Consider the following 21,090-nt stretch of genomic DNA (forward strand, 5'->3'; position numbering starts at 1 on the left):
TCACCTCGCTACATCCTCTTATATACCGTCAATCACGCTCCCTTGGTTAACAATTGCAACAGCTCCTCCAATCTGCGGCTACTACCATAGCTCCGCCCCCTTTCTAGATGGCCAACTCCTGCCTGACCCTGGGAATGAATTGTCTGGTCATCCAGTCCCGGGCACTCTGTTCCTTTTACACAGCTCCCTCACAGTTCAGGAGAGAGATTTATCACCAAGAAGCATTTTTTCTCTGTCACACATGGGTAATTAGAAAAAGAAATAGTGAAATCTACATATGAAGATATACAGTCATGTTATTTCATTGTGTTAGTTCACTGTGCATACAGGAATAATTAAAATATAAGCGCTTCTTGCTGAACACATTGCAAAAGAACAAATGTATACAGCAATGTAAATAAAAATGTACTATACCATCAGGGAGGCATCTGATTGGCCCCAAATTTATTCTGCAGCATGACATCGACCCCAAACATACAGCAAAAGTCATTAAGAACTATCTTCAGCTTAAAGAAGAACAAGGAGTCCTGGAAGTGATGGTATAGCCCCCCCTAGTCTGTCTGGGATTACATGAAGAGAGAGAAGCAACTGAGGCTGCCTAAATCCACAGAAGAACTGTGGTTAGTTCTCCAAGATGTTTGGGCCAACCTACCTGCCGAGTTCCTTCAAAAACTGTGTGCAAGTGTACCTAGAAGAATTGATGCTGTTTTGAAGGCAAAGGGTGGTCACACAAAATATTGATTTGATGTAGATTTTTCTTCTGTTCACTCACTTTGCATTTTGTTAATTGATAAATATAAACTATTAACATGTCTGTTTTTGAAAGCTCTGAAATTAAAGCATAGAACAAATTAACAAAAAAAAAAAAATCATGGAATTGTTTTATTTAACAAAATGTAATCAAAATTTTTGACTCAACAAAGTAGCCACCTTTTGCAGATATAACATCCGAACACACTTGTGGCTTTTTTCTACAATGGAAATCAAATATTGTTTGGAAAGTTCTTCCCAACACTGTTGCAGAAGTTCCCACAAATGTGTTGCACTTGTAGGTTGCTTTGGTTTCACCCTTCTGTCCAGTTCATCCCAAACCAGCTCGATGGGGTTTAAGTCTCGTGACAGTGCTGGCCATTCCATGATTTGAAGCCTACTCGACAGCATATAAAAACCCTGCGTGATGAACCAAAGATTTCATTTTGATTCATCGGTCCATAAGACCTTCTTCCAGTCGTCAGTAGTCCACTGGCGGTGCTTTATGGCCCAGACAAGTCTCTTTTTCTTATTTTGACATCTTAGCAATGGCTTTCTTACTGACACTCGACCTGTCCAATCTGGAGCTCGAAGTCTTCTCTTCATAGTTGAACCTGAGACTTGCTTATTTCGACCAGTGTTAAGCTGTGCTTGAAGCTCTTGTCCTGTGAGCCGTCTATCACTCAAGCTGTTGACTCTCAGAAACTTGTCTTCTGATTCTGTTGTGACTTTGGGTCTGCCAGACCTCTTCCTGTCAAAGTTTCCTCCAGTTTCCAAGTGCCTTTTGATGGTGTAGGAAACTGTAGTCACTGACACCTTGGCTTTCTTTGCAATTTCTCTAAAGGAAAGACCTACACTTTTAAGGGTTATACTGGTCTGTCTGTCCTCCTTTAATTGCCTTTTTCTCGCCATTATAATACAATATACTACTTCCTGCAGTACAGTACTGTCCAAATAATGCTTAAGAGGGTGTAGTAGCACAGTCTGTTCCAACACTGCTTTTATACAGACAGACGGTTTGTAAGTAATCAACAAAAGTTGGGAAACCTGTAGGAATTGTTAGCATCAACTTTCAAGGCTTAATTTACTTCCATTGCTGCAGAACAGCTGTAAGTTGCTAACCCATTACTTGTTCTATGAAAAAGGCCTTTTTGTATAACTTTGAAATGTACATTATTTTTCAGTTTTTGGTAACCTAAACTTTTTTTTTAACCTCTGGCAGTTTACCGCATACCTTTGTACCATTTCAGGTTATTCACTGGACTTGAACTGCTTAAATTTCAATAAAAACTGGAAAAATGGGGGTGTTCTAAAACTTTTGACCAGTAGTGTGTGTGTGTGTGTATATATATATATATATATATATATATATATATATATATATATATATATATATATATATATATATATATATATAAATGTGATTTGTATCATTCTTAAATTTCAAAACAATATTGGGCCATTTTATAAGCACAATGACACTATTGAAGATGTGGATACTGATACAGGGCAACCCATTGCACAGGTGATTTGAAGTTTTGGATGATGCCTAATGTCTTGAATGACCTTGCTATAAAGTATTTATTCTATAATGTTAGCTTACCTATAAACTCACCATACTGTTAGATTACCTGGATCAAAAATACAAAACTACAAAATTATTATATAAGGATTTAACAAAGGAAGTAGAATACACTGGAAAATAAAGGCCTACTTATCTGTTTTAGTTCTGACAGATGTTTGGCATTGTATATACAAATGGAGTCTCTTTGATGTGGTAAGTATTATTATAGCCATTAATCCTATGAGGAATCGGCACTGCTGCAGGAAATATAGCGTTTTCTAAATTCAGACATTTAGAAATACAGCCTGTTTACTTTTGATGTCTTAGACTTAGATGTTCTGTTGTGTTTAGCAATACACCCTCCCTCCGCCAATACAGAACAGCCACTGCAGAGATAAAGAGTGAGAGCAGGATACTCAAGAAACAATTAGAGCTACCAATATTATGCAAAGCAAGCGATCAAAAAAGCCTGGTTGTAACTCAATGAAGCTTACAGGCAGAAAATTAGTTTGAATAGCAAATGTATGACGCTTTGTTGAACTCTATTAAGACTTATGGGGCTAATTTCCAGAGTGCAGTGGGCTTGGTTTTACTGAACTAGCTTCACATTTGTCATAGTAGATGAGAGAACCAAATTATTCAATGAATAGCAAAGGCTAATGTTCAAATGTATATATTTCCAGTACTCAAAGTATATTGTATGCTCCTGGTTTTGCTGCACATGTGTGTTTGTCATTATTTCGACTAACATTTAAATTATGTAATTGTGTCTGATACATTTGAAGGACCTTGATTTGTCCAAATACACTATTCAGGGGCATTGGTTTTGAGCCGCCAGCCCAGCGTTGTGCAGCACCTTGTATTCTTTTATGGGTCTTCCCTTGCAGAAATGACCATGTCAAACACTGCTTAGCTTCAAAATCTTGTCAAGTTTTGGCTGTTGGGTGCCAGATCCAAAAATGGCTTTTTTCACTCATGCCAAATCAAGTGTGATAATCCACCATGCCATTACCACAGGGTGTCACTAATATCACCCGCAGTGCATGGAGGCATATTTAATACAAATAAAGAAAGATTTGCTGCCATTCTAATACATTTCTACAGAGAAAGGCAGCAAGAGTTGCATAAGCAGCTGTTTCATAATTGTATCATGATGTTTCATACAAGAGCAAATTATCTAACATTTGCTATCTGGTGCAATTAAAGGAACATTGCCTATTTAGGTTTGCAGATCTATGTCTGCTCACAGCATACATGTAAGTAAAATTGTAGCACAACATGTAAAAAAAGTTAATTAGGTCTTAGTTGCTTTACCATTCAGCAAGAGCAGGTGTTCTCATGTTCTCTAAATATATTTAGAGATGTTCTTTAAATATGTTTGGAAATAAATTTGTAGTTTTCTTTCATGGTTTTCTAAGGTTGCGGAGGAGTTCATTCTTCATTGGATTCACTATGGAGTACTGTCTGTATTACTGTCTGTACAGTATTACATTCATTTAGCATATATTACCTTGAATACAGTGCTAGTTGCAATGCTGGGCCTTATTAGAAAAGAACCACTTCACTTGGACTTCACTTCATGCAACTAATATTTTATACTGCTATGAAATGTGCATATCCATGTTGCTTATCTTGAGGTTGTCATGCAGTTCATAGGATTGGCAGTTCCAACGAGAGACTGCTTAATTATCCATTAAGTTTGCAAGCAACTCGCAATGAGTCATGTGGCTGCATAGCTCGCCCAGAAGGGGAAAATGGTTGTTAGTGTAGTTTTTTGATGACCAAGAATTTAAAACAAGCATCATGAATTGCACCCCATTACAGGTAAGTTGTAATTAATTAATTTCATGGTACCTGAAAAGCACTTAACATTAATGGCTTGTCCCTATTCTCTGTGAAATGTACAGTTGTAGTTATTACAGTAATTCACATCATGGGGTGTATTAAAGTAAATTAATTCTACAAAGGGCACTGATACATTTGGAGCAATGTTAGAATATAAAAATAGATTAGTGATGCTGTTAGGAGCATCATGGCATGAGTTGAATGATGTTTTGAGTATCGATTAAAACTGTGTAGAAATATTAATGAGTAGAAAGAATTACAGAAAAACAAAAAAAACATAAAGTAAGGCTTGAAGTCAATTTAGGAATTCTGATGAAGCTACTGTGCAAAACAGGAGAGCTAAGCTTAAATTATGTCTTAAAGTCTGTGGCCGGTTGCACATTAACAGCCATTTCCACCTTTTAATACTAAATGGAGCTTTGTGAATATCACTTTAGACTAGAGACATTCCTGGAACTGCACTCAGTATATTCAAGCTCATTAATTCCATCCAGCCTTTAAACATTAATTTCTGCATGATACTGCTAATGGATTGTGAATTGATCCAACATGATTTTTCAAAGTTAATCAGATACATACTTAAAAATACACTTAACGAACAACTTAGCTGGTTAAAATATAAGTGACATTAACTGTTTTATTTTCCGTATATACAACAAAGGTTCAAATTCTATAAGCTAGAGATAAATCTGTATTATTATATTATAGATGCAGAACACTTTATGCTTACAAATAATAAATGCAAAAATAAATGCATTTTAAAAATCTATATTTGCATATCTGTATCAGAGAAATATAATTGTTGGGGATTTCTTGAAGCCAGGTAGAACAATTTGCCTGCTGTATTTTGTTGCTTTTATTCAGTGACATCTTCCTTCATTGTTTCCTTGGTTACAAAGATGGTGGCCCTAATTCTATTATTTTCTATTAAATTCTATTATTTCTAGAACACATTACTGTGGCTTAGACTGAAGAAGATAGAATGAGATAATTCCACTTATTTAGTTGCATGTGACAATGTTAAAGCATGGTGATGATGAAAACTGTCACCATTAATTGATCATCTTAATGCAGGGGACTTAAGTTAAACATTTTGGTTGCTAATTTTAAAACCTGTATATTTCAAAATATAAAAGTACCACTTATTCAAATTAATATAACAAATATTAATACATAGAAATAAATTTCATTCATGACTGTAATACAGTCTATATTACATGTCTACATGTCTTAAAGTAGCAGACATTTGCATATAGGACTGATGTCAATAATCCATCTTTTCACCGAGGATTCAATGTAAATTTGGTCTCAGTTTTTATTAACTAAAAAGCTAGCATCAGCACTTTCAAATGGTCATTGCAGGGTATCTACTGCCTGAAATGTCTGTTAAAATGACAGCAATTGGACTCTTATCAAGAACCTACCAAAAAACAGTACAGTAGTAAACATACAAAGTTACTTGTCTACAGGTTTTTACAGTAAGCATTTTATATGTTGTCAACTATTTAGCAACCCATCACATTTCCGGTAGACTACGTTATTTTATATGATTTCTACTTGCCGATGAGATCCAAGCTCGAGACCACACTTATTTTTGTAGGTTGCACACTGTTAAACTGTTTAACAATATTTTTCAATATTTTTCTTGCAAAGGCTGTGGAAAGGATCCTGTGGGGAAGAATGCTTGATTTATTTCCCCAATAAAATTGTTTTATTCCCCACGGTGAAGTAATGAACAGCTAGCACTACCATTTCTTCTACATCTAAACATGATTTTCAATGGTAAAAGGATTATGTCATGCAACACATTGTAACCTTGTGTTAAATCAGATCCTATGTTAACAAAACGGTTTAGCAAACCCCGACACACACTACTTGGCTTGTATTAGTGGCTGCCAATGTAAGTGAGCTCCTGTAACAGGCATAAGACTTGATACCCTCACCAATCTTGTTTTTCTTCAGAGCATAAATGGTTTTGTTCTATTTTTGCTTAAAATGATGATGTGGTATATTTCACACAGATGCCCAGCACTGACATAATTTCATTTACATTAAAAAAAAGATACTTGTTTTCATCTGAGTGGGTAATTGTACGTCAGGCACACTTAAAGCTTAAAATAACCTGCAGTATCAAAACGAAAAAGAAAGCAGACCGTAAAGAATGCACAGGTTGCTGTGCCACTTGTTCCAGCCTGCTATGATCTAAGTAACAAGCACAAGCATTGTTTCAATGGACTGGGCCAACAGAGCTACTCAAAAAATCCAATAATTATTTACATGTACTCCACTGACACAAGTGCACTGTACCAAGGGAAGATACGTGTGTGTGTGTGTGTGTGTACTAGTTTGGAAACTAATGTACTTAGCAGTCTGAGTTGGACTTCAGAACTAATTGAATTTAAATATCTTTTAGAGCTTTTAAATAAATACTAAACCATCTTTTTCATAGGTCAATAAAGTCTGTAAAATTCTAAGAGCGGTCACTAAATCATTATGATTTACATATTTTAAATCCATTTTGTGTTTGAAGGCATTGTAAGTGCATTTTATGGGCTTTGGACATTTTTTCTAGAGGAGACTGCAGCTGAGCTATATCTTCTGTGACATTCAATTTGGCTTGTTTTTTGTGATGTAGACAGTAGTATTGCCAGGAGACAGGGCTAATGATCGATAGAAGCAAATTCTGATTGTTGTTGGAAGTTCATGTGCAGTCTACAGAAGATCAATGAAGAAAAAAGTCCTCCTTAATTTAGTGAAGTCCATGGAATGATTAGATAATAGAACAGAATGACACCTTTTTCTACGCACACCCTTACACATGCATGGGTAGTAGCAGTAACATAGTACATTAGAAAACAATTGCGTGTGAACAGCCAATCAGCTTCCAGATCTAGCTGGTTTCTATTTTTCATAGATGCCAGCTGGAACGTTGAAGTGCTTAACTGTGAATATTTTAAAATCAATCTACAACTAATCTGATAACATAAAAAGCTCCTTAAACATACTTTCTGATACTGGTCTAGAGACAAGGGAAATCATGTCTGTGACAGGACATCGTAATGAAGGACCAATTCACAGCTTCTGGATAGCAAATCAACAGGGAAGACACAACTGGTCCACAATTCTGTCATTGGCTCATTACAAATAACACCCTCCCTCAAAACCAGCCAGTCAAACTCCCAACCCTGTTTTCAGTTCTTTCCAGTCAATCCGCTCCCTGCCGCTTGAATGATGCCCTGCCTCCAACAACAAGTTTCAAGTCAGACTCAATACTACATAGACTTTTCAACAAATGTTCAGATAACTATAATAAGAAAGAGTAATACCCTAATAAATAAATGTTAACAATAATAATATTTTTATTATTTGAATTCCATTACATGAGAGAAGGTGTTAAAACTTCATGCTGATATTGGACTCAGCTCTCACCAAGATAAGTACCAACTAAGACATAGCTTCTTCTACTGTAAGCTAATGAGATCCATCTGCTTTTCCTTCCATCTAATGATGTAGATATCCTTCTGCCTGGTGTTGACTGCTGAAGTGTAATGCTGGCTCCAAGGATCAGCCACAGTGTGGCCTCCCTAGCGCATCAGCATAACTGTCTGGACTGAGCTGAGTAGGGTACTTCTCTGGGGTCTTGAAGTGGGCACCTTCTATCCTTGGTGTTTTGTCAACTAGCCCACGACACCTTAAGACGGCTTGACAGTGATTCTGGCATCCAAGCATCACCCCCCTCCATCCTTACTTACCTTCCTTAACATCAATGTTTTTTTTTTTAATTTATTTCTAGTGGGCTTGAGGTCCCCAACCAAAATCTTTTTATCTCAACCACAGCCAGTTCATACTCCTCTCTGCTGCTTCAGTTAAGTTCTTCACTATGCGTCGCAACCCCTGATCTGATGTCTCGGAGGAACCGGGTTGTGGAGTGTGCCACAAATCCTCGACAGCCCACCTCCATTGGGTAAACCTAGAATCTCCATCCTCTCTGTTCCTCTTCGGCAGGTACTTGAGCATACCAAAGTTTCTTCCTTTCGTACGCCTCATCCACAGCATCTTCCCATGGCACCATAACCTCTACCAGGTGAATAAGGTGTGCTGATCCAGACCACAAGACAATATCAGGTCGAAAGTTAGTGGTGGCAATCTCAGGTGGGAAAATAAGCCGTTATCCAACACCTGCCAGCATTTTTTAGCCTCTAGCAGCTTACAGTTGTCCTTGACGAGTTTTGGTTTTAATACCTTTTCTTGGAGGTTGCTCCCCTGGACAGAGGAATGTTGTTCTTCGTGTGCCATATTGATGGCAACCTGTTGGTCATGCTGTGCTTGTCTTCCTATGCTAAGGTCAAACATCACAGCTCTTGGTCATGACACCAAACAAAACGTCCTTGGCTAAGACCCACCTTACTTCCTGGGACTGCTTTGTGCCATGTAGGAGGAGCTGAACTAAGACCAAGCCTTCTGTGCTGTACTTGCCCTATGATATCACTGATGCAAACAGCAGCCTTTGCGTCTTCTACAGCTTCCTTTGCCACCCACTTTCTTCCAGTTTTCAACACAGGTGCTGCCCCACTCACACATTCATCATGTGACTCTACCAATGTCATTTCCAATCAAACCTTGGCAGACTTAAACTCCTCGGTTAGTGTTGAGACTGGCAGCTGCAGTATCCCTTTATCATACAGTCCCACTCTGCTGAGGCAGCATGGAACTCCTAACCAGTTTCTGATGTATGAACTGATTAATGCTTTCTGCTTCTCTACTGTTGTCAAGGAAACCTCATACACAGTGAGCGGCCACAGAAGCCTTGGCAATAGACTGAAAGCACTAGAGTTTAAGTTTGCCCAGTAAAGCTCTGGTGCTTGTTGTCTCACTTCTCCCACACGAACTGTGTCCTTTAGGCCCCCATCATACCATCTCCCAAGACTTTTCACAGGCTTCTCAGACACTGTCGGTATTGCCTCACCGTTAAAGTAGAACCTCTTTTCCCTACTTTACCTTTAATTATAGAGATGTTCCTTGACTTAGTGGGCTTGAATTGCATTCATGTCCATTCAAAGTTATTGATTAGTTTGCCTAATAACCGATTGGTGCAGGCTACTGTAGTAGTCATGATTGTCATGTCATCCATGTATGCTTTAATTGGTGGCAGTCACATTCCAGAAGCCAAGCGTTCTCCTCCTACCCATTTTGATGCTCTAATAAATACTTCCATTGCCATGGTAAAAGCCAGTGAAGAAATAATGCATCCTGCCATTATTCCCATTCATAGACATTGCCATGTAGTGGTGAATTCTGAAGTTGAAAAACCAAATTGCAAATCTCCAAAGTAGGCTTTCGCTAGGTTTGTTATTGTCCTCTATACTGAAAAAATCAAACGCTGCCCAAATAATGTGCTCATGTGGTACTGAACTGTATACATTAGCTAAATCCAGGAATGTCACATGGAGCTACTTCCTCTCCTTTTTAGCAGTTTAAATTTTCTGTCAGATCACAATGATGTGCTCTAAGCTGGAAAACTGGAATACCGGCTTACTGTACTGAAGTGTCAATGAAGCAGTTCTTCAATAGGTAAGCTGATAATCTCTGAGCAACAATGCTGAAGAAAATCTTGCCTTCCACGTTTAACAGGGAAATAGGACAAAACTGATCGATGCTCGTAAAATCTTTTTCTTTTGGTATAAAGACCCCACCTGCTCGGTGCCATGCTCTTGGTACAACTTGTTTTTTCAATGCTACTTTCATCAATTTCCACAAGATTCATAGCATTCCAGAAGCACTCTTGTAAACTTTCTACGGCACTCCATTAGGCCGAGGAGATGATGATGCCTTTGCCTTTTTCACAGTTTGCTCTACTTCTTTCCACAGGTGCAAGATCCTCCATTTGGTATTCTGGTGGATTGCTAGGTGAGATGTCTGAAGGAATTGACATAGGCGCCTGTCTTTTTGAATCTCAAAATATCTCTGCAGCTCAGACTTTTTAGTGTGCCATTTTTCTCCCTGGTGAATAACTTCTTTGCAAATCTGAATGAGTCTTTATAAAAGTTAGTTCTCGCATGCTCTATATTTTTGTAGCGTTTCCGTAGGCACTCATTTCTGTGCAATTTACAACCATTTGTAATAGATTCAGTGCTCATATTGAAAAATCCTAACCACACTGATAGTTGTTTTGTTGTTTTGATGCATATTAATAACGTTTGTTAATATATTTTTATAGGTGGGGGTAGGCGAAATTTGCCATGACATTGCCACTGGTGTGAAAGGTATTGTCGCAGCAAAAATACAATTTTATCGGCAGACAAATCGCATTGCGGCCGATGTGTGGAGACCTTTAAAATGATATAAAGTATGCTGCCTTATAAAAGTTTACCACATTAATTTTGCAGTTTTCTCCTGTTTTTTTTCCCCCCGTGGTTATACTATGTGTTTACCATTGTTTGCCATTTTGTATGTCCTTTACCATATGCCCCTGGGCTTTATAATGCTTACATTTGCTTTACCATGCTTTCACTATGCTATATTATATTTTGCTATGCTTTTTCTATGGGAAACCTTTAAAAGGGCTGCAACATCACAAATAATCCATAACCATGACCCCATCAGAATGATACTGAGGCTTTACCATACCATATGCACTGTTTCAGAACAGTTGATTTTACTTACTGATAGTTTAATATATTCTTCTGTTTCACGTCTTGTGAATTTCTATACTCCCACTTCAATTAAGATTTTAAAGGGTACTGACAGTAAACTGGTAAATAACATAGCTCTTTTGTCTTCATTGGGTGGTAAGATACATACATACAGCCATCTTTGCTAAACTTTATGAATTACGATGCAGTATACTCCTGCTGACATACATATAACTTGTTATGATAATTGTGACAATTGGTAAATGTGTCAGTCTATAAAATATATTAGCTGCATGTTCTTTAAATAAATAAATAACTGTAAAAATAAAAACGCTTTCGCAAAATAAGCACAGTGTCACAATGACATATATTGGGATTTCCAGGATAGCATGACTATAGGGAGCACTGCTATTGCATGGCGGGAGGAAGGTGTGATGTTTATGCAAAGCCATTTTAACATTTAATCCTCAATTGCTGATATCAGCAATTTGAATACTGATATCAGTAATGTATTGCTGATATAAGCAATTCTATTTTTGATATCAACAATTCTCAATGTTATTTTTTGATATAAAAAAATTGAATTGTTGACATCGGAAATACAATTGTTGACATCAAAAACTGAATTGTTGATATCAAAAATAATACCTTTTATTTTGATAGTTTAAAATTATGACGGTTCAACAATGAATCAGTTATAGCTGCGTTCTGTTGTTTTCTGTAGTTTAAATTTGTAAATCAAATTAGTTAATACAACTCGTCCTACTGCTGTGGTGGAAAAGTTTGCCGTGCCGTGGATGTCATTGCAGTTTTGATTTCGTTCCGAGATGACCGAGTTGCTGAAATTGGGTTTGAACAAAATGCCTTTTTTTGTTCTTTCTCTTTCCTGGAGGATGATAGTATGATTACCTTGACACTTTTAACTATATTAACTAACTTTGAGTGGGATTGGGAATTGGGTTTCACTGCCCTATACTCCGATCTTTCCAGTAATTTATAGCTATAGTCAGTCTAGGCTAATTGACTGATTTTATTTGTGTTTTTAGGTAAATTCATGTTTAGTTAGTTATGTTTGCTTTGTTTGGAACGAGCAGAGCATAGCTAGCAGTAAAATGTATGATTTATTAAATGTGAAATACTTTCTGTAACTGTTTGGAAAACTGGAAACCTATCAATCTAACGATTATGTAAATCTGATACAGATAATAAATGTATCAGTACTGCAGTATAATTAACGACTGTTTGTCTTTTAAACTGGGTAAGTTTATTTCGATAAATCCTCGTAAAATCGCTGTTTTCAGTGGGATTAAATACTATCCAGTGTCCTAGGATATTACACCGTTACATAATTCAAATAAGTACTGTAGAATTAAAACCCCTTTATGTTTTTTGTTTGCTGTTTTAAGTGATTATAAATGCTAGTGTGCCAGTATTGCTTGTAATTTCGATGTAATAGGGTTATTTGCTTGCAGATGTCATTATCTACTTGTATCTGATCCACTAGTAATCTGTATTTTGTGAGCATCTTATTTGAGGACAGATGACAATACTGGTTCCTATTTCCTTTTCATATATCGGTAAATACTATTTTTTGTTGCTGGAATCTAACGGGGTTAAAACAAGCATGTCTATTTTGAATTCATGGACATTTTAATCCTCAAAAAGGTCAGTTATCAATGAAATTATATGTGTATAATCTGTTTTCCAGTGGCTGCAGAAATTAAATTTTCTGCTCTCCTGAACTCAGAAGTGTAACATTTACCATTTCCATACTCTGTTTGGTAGGACCTGTTTGCCTACTGTTAATTGAATTCTTCTGGCCCATAAACTTTTCCCTAGGTTAATCACCCATTTTACTGGGCAGTTTGAAGAAACATCAATGGAATTAGTGTGACTGATGTCAAATCAGGGTAATTTAGTTAGATTTTTACAATCTTAAAGGTTTAAGTTAGTCAAGGTTGACTTTCCATGTCATCCATACATGATCAGTTATTTCTGACAGGGCTTGCCCTAGATTCTACAGTTTATTCAGTTTTTATTAGACATGCATTATCTGACAAGTTATATCTGAAAAGATTGTTACAAGAAATTGTCACAATTGTTTGTTACAAGAAATTAGATCAGGGTGGGCTATGGGCTTGAACTTGAAAACCACTTGTCTGATTTTAAAGATCCAGTTACCAGGTTATATTACATGTTATGGGTGTAGTTGCAGGGCTTAGTGGCCCCCAGTATACTGTAGTGTGAACTCCTGTATATAGCTGGGGGTACATATCAATTGTGACAGGGATCTAATAGAGACAAGCAGACATGTGATGTTTATACAGTATTTTTAAAGAACTTTCTTTAGCACAAGTTATCATTATATATGGAGGTGCCTTACATTTTGTGCATATAGTCAATACCTCATGGTATCAATAACTCTAATTGTGTATAGTTAATGGCAGAAAATGTGTTACATTTATAGAATGTTTATTTCAGCGATTGTTTAAATACAACTTCTTGTTAGTCTGGTTGAATTCAGTAATATATAGGAACTAAAATCATTATTAAACTGACATTGTTTGATAGTCGATTTTGTTATAATAGCTTGTAAGAAGAAAACAAAACTTCTGATACCCATAGGTTGATGCATTTAAGTTCTATTCGCTATTATGTGCAGTACAGTACTTTTAATGTTCCATGTGTGTTTAAAACGAAACTGGGTACTGTATATTAGGTGGTAATGGATACATAATTATGGCACATAATGTATACAGTATCTACAGAGAGTATGTGATAGATGCATGTATGGGTCCAATTTGTGTTTTGTTTATACTAGTGCAAAGTTTGATTCAAATTGTAAAGTTGTTTATACTTTATTATTATTATTCCTCATGATGCCTGGGGGTAGATGTACTAAAGTGTTCTAGCCTACCCTACTAGTCGCAAAATAGTTGCAAACAAGTCAGAAGTCTAAGGTGAAATGTACTAAAGAAGCGCAATGCTGTTAGCGGCTTTTTAGAGAATGTTCTGCAGCAGTAGTTTTCCTTTGCGGTTCAGCCTTAGATAAGTATGTAATTATCGGCATTCCTGCATAAATTCGCAAAACTGGGGTGGAGAAAATGAGGGTTCTCAATTATTATAATGAGATATACTAAAGCTGCTGGCAATTGTGATACTTAAAATTGCATCAATTTAAGAACTTTTGAAAGCATGTTTTAAACAGTCACAATTGCTACTGGTATTTCCCAGTCTGCTTTTTCTCATACGTTGCCAGTTGTGCCCTCCTAAGGCAAGTTATTATCATTAATATCAACCTCAATTGACACTCCAGCCTCTCAAGATAAACCTATTTTTTTTTGAGACAATTCTTACAAAGCATTAACTTAAGGATATGTGTGTCTGTCTTGCAGCTGATTCTTTGATTTCCCCTCTGTAAAAATGCACGTCACATTAGTGCAGAATTCACTCGGGCACCAGCGAATCTACTGGTACAGGGTGGGCGAAGCAGGCCTCTGGTGATTCTGTCTCTATAGTGCTGCTCATGAACTTTTTAAAACTTTTTTAACTCGTTGTATAATTGAATACTAAAATCAATGGAGCACAATCTTCTTGCATTATTTAGAAGTATAAAATACTCCAGTAAACAAACACAAATCACAATACTCACACTTGACGTTTTGTTTTATTTCCTTTTTAAAAAACAACCATTTCAGAAATCATCTTAAGGGTTTTAAAACTGGTAAATAATGTAATCAGCACATTAGTAAAAAAAAAATAAACATTTAAGTATATAGTAATTGAAGACATGCCATGTCCATTCATTTTTTTTGTGAGTTTATTCATCGTGTGACTTCACTCCATGTCTCTGCTGAAACTCAACATGGCGGCTGCACCAACAAAGAAAAAAAGCAATGTTTCAGTAATGCTGAAAAACTAAGACCTAAGATACTGCGCTCAAAGCAGAGCTTTCCCAGAGTAAGTAAGCTAAATTAATTGCGTGTTTCATTATTGTTTAGTTTATTTCTTTTCACGCTACCTTTAATGAAGCTATAATTATTAGGAATTTTAAACCATGGATGTTTCTTAATTGAATTATATTTTCTGATGACAAAGAAATAAGTTCAAAACTATTTTTCTAGCTATACAATCCTTAAAGGAAATTGATCACTTTACTGTGTAAAGGATGTAGTCACTACACTACACACCGTTGGTTTCATAAAGACATTCTGTCTGGAGACACGCCTCTTTTTAAATCTTACAAATAACACTGCAGAATTAGGAAAGAAACAATTGAGAGAATTAATTATGCATTTACATTAAAAGATGTGCTGTTTAAATTACAATCGGGTAATACATAGCAGTGAACCTGTTTTAGAGCAACGAATCAGTAAACACGCCTTTATCAGTGTTTCATATTTTATCCTGGTTATTACAATGCCAGTAAAACGCTAAACTTAATTTGTGGAGTACTGTTCATAGGATTACTCATATGACATTGCTGGACTGTTACTATACTGTTTCATATTTTGTATTGTTATTGTAAATGCCAGCAATAAGCTAAACAGACCTTTTCAAAACACCTTTATTTGTAGACTGAACTACTGTATTAGTGGAAGACTGTAAATATTATTCTCACAACTGTGCTGAACATTTGGTTTTCTGAACTGTTGTAATATAATTCTTAGGTTTTTCTGTTTATTTTAATGCCAGCAATGAGCCAAGTGATGTCTATAAACATGACATGCTTTACTTATATTACAGCAACAAGAGTCTGATTGTGGAAAAAAAAAAGAATTGTGGTAACATTTATTAAATTTACTTTTTAACTACCAACATTATATTTATGTTCAAATGCCATATTTAATTATTAATACCTTGATAAAAAGTGGGAACAAATGGAATTGGCCATTTTTGAAAAACAGAATTTGGTATTCCCAAGAATGGAACAATTAGTAGCCCTAAAGACGCCAGTGTTTTATGCAGCAGTATAAAGCAATTTTATGCAGGCCACCAGTTAAGCATGCAGTCTGTATCTATGATAACAACCGACAGGGCTGCATAGGATCAGAGGATGATTCAAAATCAGAGGCAGAGCCACAATAAATGTCTTGTTTAAATTTAGTGAATATGTAAAATATTTGAGATACTTGTTGAATTGTTTCAAAATTGTATAATGTAACAAAAATATATTAAAAAGGGTTAATGCGTGGCCGAAGGTTTCTCACCGATAATTTACCCTTTCTCAGTCAAAACAACAAGTTTCTCAGTATCTAAAAATCTTAGATGGAACGCTGCTTACAATCCTTTGAAACAAATTTCTATGACATTTCTGGGTTCCCCAACGTGTTGGGAGCAATAGAATGCACACATGTGCCTCTACAATAGAATGCACACATGTGCCTCTAACCCCTCCTGCTTATTCTGAACATCTGTATAGTATATGTATATTCTATTAATGTGCAGGTGGTTTATAATTATGCACAATTTTGCACTGCACCCCTGACTAACTTAAATAAAAACTGACAGTATACATTTGGTTTCTAGGCTACTTGTGATAATAGGAATTAGTGATATAATGCAAAATTTGTTGCTGGTCGCTTGAAATTCGTATAACGAGAATTGCCTGTCCTACTGCAAGTATCATAATTTGTCAATAAGGCACCATGCCCTATTTTGTTAATTGTCTAGGCTACTAAATAGACCAAGTTAATAATAATAATAATAATAATAATAATAATAATAATAATAATAATAATAATAATAATAATAATACAATCATTTAGTTTCAATTTAAAATAATCTTTTATTCGCTTGTACACCAATGTGTATAATGCAGCAGCATGATTTATTTAGTTACCAGTAGCCTACAGCCTAAAGTAAAAAGAAAGTGCGCTAGGTATTAATTTGATTTTACTACTGCTGTACTGTGTACTTTATAGGCCTACAGATTTATACTTTTACATAATGTAACGTGTAGCCTACCCAAAACACATGAGTGTTATTTCAGCGTAATGATTTATACATTTAAAATACACTGAGCCCTATAAATGTATATGTGTGTAAAAATTGTATCTTTATGTTGGACAAACATGTCTGGTTTAGCGAGGGGCTACTGCATTTAGCAGGGGCTACTGCATGATTATGAAAAGCTTTTTGAGAGAAACTATTTTTTTATGTGCGGGCGAAAGGACGCAACAAATATTTAAATTAATTTATTGCGGCTCTCTTCATTAACACATTTTCTTTTGTTACACTACAAAATGTATACTTTGCGAATTGTCGCAACGAAAATGCAAGTTGCGGTATGTTTACACTGCAACTGGCCCATCTTAGTCTCTACCCTGAGTGTTATCAATAGAGCTGCATGGAATAATCCACACACTCAATTTTATTTTTATTTATTTTTTGGATGTTATAATTTAAAGGTTGCTAGAAACAAAGTCGTCAAAAAAAGGACTGAAGAAATGTTTCTTCGGGAACCCAAAGGGACAAGAATTTGGTAAAACAGCCTATGTATAGGAAAAAATGAAGGCTTTTAGTTTTACGTTTGTTCATCAAATGGGCTTATTTTCCTTGTTTGTAATCAACATTTGATAGGCATGTGCACTATTCAACTCCGGTTACAGTAAGTCAAACTGAAAAAGAGATAACAGCAAATATGAAGGGAAATTCCACTGAAAATGAACTAAACAGAGTAAATGATATTTTAAAATAGTACACTGACTCTTGGATTAGGAAAATCTAAATAGATCAGTAGTACAAAGAATGTTCAGGATACCACTTGCTATTGTGTATTCAACATAGAATGAAAATTATAGGCCTACATGTTACATGCTTTCAGTGGGAGCCATTCCATTCATCCGCTGAAATATGTATATTTTGGGGTGTCCCCGAGTGGCTCATCCAGTTAATTTGCTACAGCTGGGAGTGCAGGATAAGTCACACAGTTTGAATGGCACCGGTTAGTATCCGGGCTGTGCAGAGGCTGAACTTTGTTGGGGACTCTCCCGGGGTGGGGGATGAGAAACTGTTAGGGACTCTTTGTTCTCACCATGCAACAATGAACCCTACTGGCCAGGATGCGCTGGATTTCTTGGCATAAAAGTGATTCTGGCTTGAAGCTTGTGAGATTGGAGGGGGGGGGGGGGATTACACTTTAAAAAAAAATATATATATATATTTGTTTTACACTGTAAACACAGTATGCCTAATACACTGGGCTCTTAACTAGATCATTAATAGTACTGTGGGATTTATATATAAGTTTAGAGTCTCTGTAGGTTCACATAGCAAGAACAGTTAATAAGATATTTCCAATTTGAAATTAAACATAAAAAAAAAAAAGAAACTGTTTTTTTTTTCTCTTTTCGCTGCAGGTTATATGTCTAAACAGACCTATGAACCAAAACCTCAACTCAAGGGACAGAAGGTTAGTGCATACTCCCATAGAGGACCAATTTAGCCGACCATCTTCAGACAGACCAGTCACCTGCGAGAGCAAAATCTGCCAGGCACCCAGCTTGTACTTCAGCAACCTTTTAAAACAACAAGAGGCATCGCATGCACCCCAACACAAGACTGCTGTACCTACTGCCAGTCTCACACACAACCACCGAGGTAGCCGCTCCGACACCAGCAGCCTCTACCGGAGCAAAAGCAATCAAGTGTCTGACACAGAGAGCTTTCCTGTTGTCTCTGCTTGTCAGAGGGAGAAGATTGCTTTGCCCAAGCAACACTCCACTTTCAAAGGCAGGCTTGGACAACCTCCAAGGGGACCCCTCTCCTTGCACATGTACAGCAGGAAGAATGTCTTTCTTCAGCACACTTTACAGACTGCAGAGCTGCAGAGTCTCAGCCCACATGATGTGTGAACTGTATTGAAAGTTTTCTCCCTCATCCCTTTCTACTAATTCATAAAAATAATGTGATTAAGGCATGTGGGAAATGCTTCTGTGTTGTAATTGCCAAGCCTCCTGTCACTGCTCCTTTTAATGTTATCAAAATCTGCTGTTTCTGCTTCCCCCTATAGCAACAAAAACAGATTCCTATGTTAATAGTTGCCATTCCATTTATGGCACAATTACAACAAACTGTAATTTGTTAATATTACAGATTCTACTCAATTTGACACTAGGCGGCAGGGGGTTACAGATTTGTAGTAAAATCTGAATTTTTGTGGCACGTTTAAGGACTATCATGAAAGTCATGTATATGAAAATATGTTTCCATTTAAGCTTAGTTTGGATTTTTTTTTTGTTGTTGCTCCAAGTGCTATGATTCACTACTCTATTAATTCAATTTTTTGTACAGACACATGCTAAAATGGATGCTGCTCTGTTGTTTAACCACATTTATAGAAAATGTATTTGTACATTGTCCTTTTCAACACATGTTTTAACCCTTTCCCCTAAATACTGCTGTATCAAGAATGAGCAGTTAAATAGTTAAAAAAAAAAAAAAAAAAGTCACCAGCAAAGAGCTGCTAAAAGTTGTAATTGCATGCTGTCCGCGGTCAACAGCTTTCTTTACTGTGCATTGCCCCTTGTCCTATCAATAGCCATTTAAAAGGTGAGAGCTTTAAAGCTGAACACTTCAATGTTAAACAGCAACAGCAGCATGATATTTAATTGTAGGAAGCATCAGTGCTGCCAAAACTTTTTAACTTGCTTTTAAAGAAATAAAAAAAATTAAAACATTAAGAGATATCTGGACCCCTTGTTGTATGTTTGAAGTGAGTTTGTAAGTAGGTAATGATCAATTCAAAAAGTGTTAATTACAAAATTATATTTAAAAAAATTTAGAAATCTGAAAATAAATGCTAATTCATTGCATACATTTTGATATGGATGTCTGCAGTACAAAAAAAATATGCAAATGTGGTTTCTAAGAATATAAATTACTATTCTATATGTCTACATCTTTTAAACATTTTGAGGTTTTGATATACACATGTAACTACAAGTACTTAGTTTAATAGAAAGCACTTGTAGTGTATACGGATAATTTATTTCATACACTAATAAACACAGTTACATTTAACTTATTTTTCAAACTGACAGAAACAAGTTTTTTTTTTTAATTTTTTAATTAGTCTCAAGAAATGTTTGTTTTCTACAGCAATCTGTTCCTTTCCAGTTTCTAAAGGGTGTGTTTAAAAGTGCCATAGCAACTCTGCCCAAAAGGACATTTTGAGGTGAAGGAAACTCTCAAGTAAAAACCAGCTCTCTCAGGTCTTTTGTTCCAGTTTAAAAATTCAGTGGGGAATGGTCTATTGCCTAAAGCAACCTAATTTATATTACATTTCATTGTTCAGAAAACTAAAAATGGTATTTATTGGAACATAGAAAACTGTACTTTAGCCCTTCTCTTTTAGCCCTATTATAGCCCTTCTTTTTCAGCCCTTTTCTTGTTATAGACCCCATTGAGATTTTTAACTTTAAGGTTTTGTTAAAACTATTCAATCTTAGTTCTATTAAATCTTCTTTGCAACATCTATTGGATAAATTTTGAAAGCTGCAGTATTTACGCCACATCATCATTGTGCTTTTTTTTTTCCCAGAGAGGAACCATGCACCCAACAATGTTAGAAAAACAGAAAACAACAAATCATTTAACTTATCAGTCTGTAAGTAAATAAGTCTGTTATGTCTAGCAAACACTTCATTACCCAAACAGGTGCAATCAATGTCCAGATCAACCTGTGGCGAATAAAAAACTCCACAACGCTTTCAAATTAGATTTTATATGTAGAATCTACACAAACTACTCTACATTGATAAAGTTAAAAAATGCATATAGACTATAAATAAATAAGATTTACAGAGAAAAACAGATTAATCTCAGTTGCATAAGTATTCAGCCCCTTACTGCAGCCCTAAATCAGCTCAGGTGCAAATGATTTGTTTAAAAGGTCTCAAAATTAGTGAAATGGTTTCAGCCTGTATGTACTCAAAGTGGTTTAACTTGTAGATAATTTCCCTCAGATATATAAAGACTTTCAAGCTGCAACTCACACAGTGATCCAACAAAGCAACCATGAAGACCAAGGAGCTTTCAACATAAGTCAAGCATAAAAAGTGGTAGAGAGACACAGAGCAGGAGAAGGGTACAAGAAAATTTCCAATGCGTTGGTTATTCCTGTCAGCACAGTGAAGTCCATCATTAAGAAGTGGAAGATGCATCATACCACCCAGACACTACCCAGATCAGGTCGCCCTCCCAAACTGAGCAGCCGGGCAAGCAGGAAACTGGTTTGGGATGTCGCTCTGACCAACAATGACCTTGAGAGATCTGCAAAGTTCTGTGTCTGAGATG

The 21,090-nt window shown here is 36.1% G+C and overlaps 1 protein-coding gene across 2 annotated transcripts in view; it reads left to right on the top strand.

Moving 5' to 3' along the window:
* LOC121298781 (serine-rich coiled-coil domain-containing protein 1-like) overlaps positions 1-19,482 on the top strand; it is a 304,830-nt gene extending 285,348 nt beyond the window's left edge. For both annotated transcript variants that reach the window (XM_041226014.1, XM_041225998.1), the window contains one exon: positions 18,153-19,482. In XM_041226014.1, the coding sequence (XP_041081948.1) occupies positions 18,153-18,238 (86 nt within the window). In that variant the 3' untranslated portion in view covers positions 18,239-19,482. The remainder of the gene's footprint in view (positions 1-18,152) is intronic.
* Positions 19,483-21,090: the final 1,608 nt, after the last annotated feature.

The sequence above is a fragment of the Polyodon spathula genome, chromosome 2 (assembly GCF_017654505.1).
Source record: "Polyodon spathula isolate WHYD16114869_AA chromosome 2, ASM1765450v1, whole genome shotgun sequence".
NCBI lineage: Eukaryota > Metazoa > Chordata > Actinopteri > Acipenseriformes > Polyodontidae > Polyodon > Polyodon spathula.